Here is a 6,335-nt window from a genome sequence, read left to right on the forward strand (position 1 = left end):
TGCGACTAGTTGTTGTTTTTTTCCGAAAGCAACGTGACGGGGGTTGTCAACGTCTGCTGCCTTCGCTGATGGGAATAGGGCCACCCAAAAAGTCAGATGTTGCGGAAGGAAATGGGTGCGTCGCAGGTAATTGCTTTTGGTTTGTGTGGCGAGAATGGCTAAGAGAGACTCCATCTGCTTTTATTGATAACGCGATCGATCTGCTTTGGCACAACGAGGAGAAGATCCTAAAACCCAAGACACCGGGATGCCTTGAACACAAATTCTGCGAAACTAACGGCTACCCGGTAGGCAATGGAACTATGGAAAAAACAAAAATTGAGCATCCGCAAGAGGCAAAATGGTTTACGTACTGGATCATGTTTTACTTTGGAATTGGAGTTTGGATTGTTCATACAAATCTTTTATTTTGAATTATGGCTGGGCCTCATCATCATGGGTGCGCAGACCTCTCAGTTGGCCCAGCACGGGGACGGGCGGGGTGACGGTCTGGGCCTATAAGTGGCCCATCACGGGAGGGAAGTGTGTGTGTGTGTTGCCTAAGATATCTGGGACTTTGGGCCGCGAGACATACTGGCCCATGTCGAAGATTCGGCCAGCGGGAGGAAAAAAAGAACAGAGAGATGAAGAGGAGACAAGCGTAGAATGGGCCGTGGGTACAGGAAATCGCCGATGAAAACGGGCCGGACAAGGGAATTTCGGCAAAACAGGACGCAGCAAAACCCTAGAAGAAACACCCCCGGTCAGAGGCTTTTCGTCGAACACCACCAACGCGGAGTCGAGCACAAACCACCGCAGTCATGCTCCTCACCAAACCCCAACTCTCCAACCCGCTGCTCCCGTCCGCGCCGCCCTCCAACCCCGCTCCCAGCTCCAGCCATGCCAGGCCCCTCTCCGCCCCCGCCGCCCGTCGCGGCCGCCTCCGCGTCTCCGCCGGGCCGAGCCGAGTGGACGTGCTCTCGGAGGCGCTCCCCTTCATCCAGCGCTTCAAGGGCAAGACGGTGGTGGTCAAGTACGGCGGCGCCGCGATGAAGTCGCCGGGGCTCCAGGAGAACGTGATCCGCGACCTCGTCCTCCTCTCCAGCGTCGGCATCCGCCTCGTGCTCGTCCACGGCGGGGGCCCCGAGATCAACTCCTGGCTGCTCCGCGTCGGCGTCGAGCCGCAGTTCCGCGACGGCCTCCGCGTCACGGACGCGCTCACCATGGAGGTCGTCGAGATGGTGCTCGTCGGCAAGGTCAACAAGAACCTCGTCTCCCTCATCAACCTCGCCAAGGGCACCGCCGTCGGCCTCTGCGGCAAGGACGCGCGCCTCATCACCGCGCGACCGTCCCCCAACGCCGCGGCGCTCGGGTTCGTCGGCGAGGTCGCGAGCGTCGACGCGACCGTCCTCCACCCCATCATTGCCTCAGGCCATATTCCGGTCATCGCCACCGTGGCCGCCGACGAGACTGGTCAGGCCTATAATATCAATGCTGATACGGCGGCAGGGGAGATCGCCGCTGCCGTGGGCGCCGAGAAGCTGCTGCTGCTCACGGATGTGTCTGGGATACTGGCGGACCGTAATGATCCTGGGAGCCTGGTGAAGGAGATTGACATTGCCGGGGTGCGACGGATGGTAGCTGACGGCAAGGTGGCTGGTGGGATGATACCCAAGGTGGAGTGCTGCGTGCGCGCCCTGGCACAAGGTGTGCGCACTGCGAGTATCATTGATGGGCGCGTCGAACACTCGCTGCTGCTTGAGATTCTCACAGATCAGGGTACCGGCACCATGATCACTGGCTGAGGTGGTTATGACTTATGGTATTTTTCTTGCGTCTCTCTGCTCTTAGACATGTATTTTATGGTAATGTAGACTTGACTCAAGATTGCAATAAGAATGCATTACTAACATTGTGAGAAAATTAGTTTGGTTGAGGTTGTTTTGCGCCCATTTATTTGTGACTTTGCTGGCTTCTAGTTGAGAAGTGTAGAGATAGTTGAGAAGTAAATTTGATCAATTCAGGTTAAAATCTATTCAAATGAAGTAGTATTTGTTGTACTGCATTCAAATGAAACTTTTTATTAGATTGTCCTACAAAGGTTGTAACTATGTAATACATATTAGCTGCACACATCATGAGAAGTGATATGATGCTTGGAGTAGTTAGTGTTTACCTTGGATGAGAGAACAGAGAAGACTCATGTAAACAGAGAGAGGTGCTTTCAGTAAGTACAGTTGACAGATTAAGTTTGCAAAATAAGGCGTTTGCTTTGCATCTGAGACAGCAATTGTATAGCCTTTTATAAATGCTTGGTTGTGAATATGTTATATATGTAAATTTGACATAACTATAGTATATGCCTAAAGAGAATTGGTCTAAAGGCACGTAATGAAATGTTTCAGTTCTGCTCTTCTGCCTACCATCTGTTGTCCTTGAGGCACCACCATATTGCCATCCTCAGTTGACTATACCTGATGATTTGATGCTTGTAACAGTAACATGAACTTGAACATCATTATTTCAGTAACTCACTAGATAAAACATCAGAGATAAATAGATGGTGAAAATGGCACGAGTCACCACCACCTCAAACATTAGGAGTTAAGGACCAAAAGAGTGCCCTTATGGAGCTAGGAGCAGTCTCGCCAATATGCTTTCTGTAACCTGTAATTTTGTCACTCAATTTAACATCAATGTTTTCAAATCGGCTGGTCGGTCCTGGTCGCCTAGGGACCGACCAGGCGATTAATCGCGATTAGTCGACGACCAGGTCGACCTGGTCGAGCCTGGTCGTTCCCTAATCGTCCATATGTCTACATGTTCAGTATATACTATATAGTGTATATATAATTATATATATACAATATAGTATACAGCAAGCAATTCTGCAGGTTTTGGTGACTTACTTTTGATATTTGCTCTCCAGAACTCCAGCTTCTTGTCCAAAACTCCATATTCTTCTTGCTGAATCCCTGCTGCTGAAACAAAAAAATGAAGTTGTTAGGAGAAAGTGAGAAACCTTCATGCTGCCTTGATAAATATTAAACAAGGAGTACTGCAGTAGAGATTTAGCAAACCATAACAGAGCACTACTGCTACAGCAGCAATGCAGCAAGTCCTGCCCTGGTCGAGAAATGCCCTGGTCGACCGACTAATCGCGATTAGTGGACGACTAATCGGACGACCAGGTTTCTGGTCGCTCTGGTCGGGTCGGTGGTGCTGGTCGGACTTGGAGAACCGACCTGGGCGATTAATCGCGATTAATCGGACGACTTGAAAACATGGTTTAACATGAATTAATTTCACAGAACTACAACTGTCTGTGTAACTATCAAAGAACTAGTACAACTTTCAGGATCAGTTTCACGTTACTACAACTTTTAAGTTTCACAAATTTACAACATTCTACATGGACTAACCTATAAGCCACACAAATTGATATGTAGGTCCATGCATAACTTGTGTGGCGCATATCTGGCATGGATGCTTCAAGTTGTTTAGTTTTATGTAACTGATCCTAAAGGTTGTAAGTTTTTCATGCACAAATAGTTGTACTTGTGTGAAATTAACTCATTTAAAATTAGGATATACCTTATAGTCCACTCAATGCCTGAAAATTTGTACTTCGTAAGGCCTTGTGCTTCAGGAAAAATACCTTCTAACTATTGATGCTGATCAAATGATGCGATCAATTGATCATTGCCTCCATGCTGCCCTTTTGGGCTGCATGATAGTCATTCATCTTTTCTTTGACATTTGCCATTGTTATTGTCTATGGTCACTTTCAGCAAGAGACCAGTTGAAGAAACAAACTTTAAATTGGGAAAATAAGAACTTTTTCAAGTTTATAAACAAAATAAACCTGCTAAAATTTAATGAAACTACTCTAGTCTTTTACACAAGGAGATACTATGCTCTCAATCACGTCACGAGAATTCTTATGAGTAAACTGCAAGCCACCCTTTTCTTTAGAGGGATTTTATTCGAGAAATTTCCTAATGTGGCTAAAGAGATTGTTTTTTTCCTTTTTCCGAATAGTAGCTAAAGAGATTCCACTCATATGAAATTTGCTTTTTAAATAAAGATCAAATTGGCCTGTGGAATTTTTCCTTTTTCTGAATAGTGGCTAAAGATATTCCACTAGTAAGAAATTTGTTTTTTTAATAAAGATCAAACTGGCCTGTGGATTGCTGGCGGAGAACGCATAAAAAGACATATCTCCGATAAGAGTCAGGATGATATAATTTTCTTTTCAAAAAAAAAGGATGATATAATTTCCTTGACTGTCATTTTTGACTTGTGCCAAATGCAGCAGCCCATGCATATGCGTCTCAGCTTGGCAATTGTTTAGAATATCCTGTCCTTTTTACGAAAGTTTTAACATATCTTTTAGTTTGTGGTTTTCTAGCATTGATGTTCAGCATCAGACTACCCCACTCCTTAAAATATTGAATCGGAATCATGGCTTAAATGGAAAGTAACTCTGGAGTGCCGAGCATGGTTAGGTCGTGGAAACCGAAGAGGTGGTTCAGAAATAAAATAAACTATGTTGGCCGGTGACTAAACTAGTACATACGCTTGGCCTGGGTCTTGTTCAGCCGGTTCATGTGCCTTGACGTTCTTTAGGTCTTGGCTCTTGTTCAGTTCCTGTGTTCATTGGCCTACTTGCTACTGCTGTGTTTGATTTGTAAACATAAAACAAAGGTTGTGACGGCAAATGACAGATCCATGTCCGAAAGCATCAAGATTCCATTTTTCTGCGGCATTCAGAGTAGAGTTGCAGCGCCAATCGAAGTTACAGGTTACACACAGTTGCATTGGTTGGTGCAGTGGTTACATGAGTTGGTTACACACAAATTCTACGAATAGTTAGCCCTGTTGCATTAGTTGGTGCCGAGGTGCGGGGCTATGGATTGGAGAAAAGACTTTGATATGGCACCACTAGATCAAATGCCCATTCGTGCTACTCTCAAGGATTGTTGCGAAACCTGAGGTGGTGGAGCCTGAGGTCTGTAGGCAGTATTTCTTCTCTTTGCTTTCCACAAAGATCACAGCAGTCGTACAGAAAACTGCACTTGGAAACTTTTTGGTTCCTGACCACTGCACTCGTGGAAACTTTCTGCCGGCTCGCAGTACATTTCTGAGTCCTGGCCTGGCTGACCCGTTGCCGTGTGGATACTTGGATGAACACGTCATCAATAGTTGATAATATAAGATGGTTTTTCTAACACTCTGACTATTGCATATTACCCAAAGCATCATGAGGCTCGCACGTGAGCCACTTTTTATTTAGGCCCCGTTCGATTGCACTTAAGCGCTGGCTGGTAGTTGACTGGAAACGGTTCCTGCTGGAATTACTGTAGCTGCTGGAATCAGCGGCTGCCTGGCTGTGGCACCGAGGGGAGCCCCGGACGGCGGCACGGCGTGCTGTCCCCAACCCTAGATGAGGGGTGCGGGATTGAGAGAGCCAGAGCGGGGGGGGGGGGGGGGGGGGGGGGGGGGGGGGCGAATACAAAGGAGGCCGACGCCGCAGGTTTAGTCCAGCCTGCCGAACGGTTGGGAGCCAGACCAGCCCAGCCGGCGATCCAGCCAGCGCTTTAAGTGCAACCGAACGAGGCCTTACTCTCAACCCTCCCGTCTCTGGCAATGCAATTGTTCACACAGTTTGATCCCGTGCAGTGGCAATAGGCACTGCACTGCAAGCATGTGATTTGTACCAGGCCGGGGTACTGTGTGCAGTGTGCTGCTGTTTATCTCTGTGTTGTAGCATCGCATCTGGACCGTCGGCTGGGGAACTGGACGGACAACGACGGCGTGCAGTCGTTAACGTGGCAGTGGCAGTGGAGTGGCCACAGCACCGTACCGGATCTCCGTCGCACTAGTGAGATGCTCTGCTTCGAGAAAAAGCGGGGAGCTCCACCCATTCTCGCATTCAGCGGTGGTTGCCTGGTTGCTGAATCTATTCCCCCATCGTGCTACTGCTGCCCATGTCTACTGCCTTTTTCTCGTGCCTCATGCATATTTTTAGTGCTGTCTGTTGTCAGCTGTGCTTGAGCACTCGACCCAAGCCCCTTGTCGCTGTTACTGTGACAGACCCTTTTAAAATCTCTCCCTGTGCCGTGTCCATACGAGGGTGAACGATGTGCTGGCGGCCCTGATCGATCAGCTCCGGCCGCCCCACCGCCGGTGATTGGCTGCTTGCCTTCACTGTATTCGGCAGGCTGGAGCTGGAGGCTGGAGTTGGAGTTGTGTGAGAGAAAAATACTATTACCTGGCTGGTGGCTGGAGGCTGGAACTGGAGCGATGTGAGAGAGAAGTACTGGAGGAGGTTGGAGCCGAACACGGTGCTGGTT

At 48.2% G+C, this 6,335-nt stretch overlaps 1 protein-coding gene across 1 annotated transcript; it reads left to right on the top strand.

The window, feature by feature from the left end:
* The first annotated feature begins 734 nt into the window (after nt 1-734).
* On the top strand, nt 735-2,329 carry LOC120642694 (acetylglutamate kinase, chloroplastic-like). The gene has a single exon (XM_039919259.1). The coding sequence runs from the start codon at nt 801-803 to the stop codon at nt 1,782-1,784; it is 984 nt and encodes a 327-aa protein (XP_039775193.1). The 5' UTR covers nt 735-800; the 3' UTR covers nt 1,785-2,329.
* Nucleotides 2,330-6,335: the final 4,006 nt, after the last annotated feature.

Source organism: Panicum virgatum, chromosome 7K (genome assembly GCF_016808335.1).
Source record: "Panicum virgatum strain AP13 chromosome 7K, P.virgatum_v5, whole genome shotgun sequence".
NCBI classification, from domain to species: domain Eukaryota; kingdom Viridiplantae; phylum Streptophyta; class Magnoliopsida; order Poales; family Poaceae; genus Panicum; species Panicum virgatum.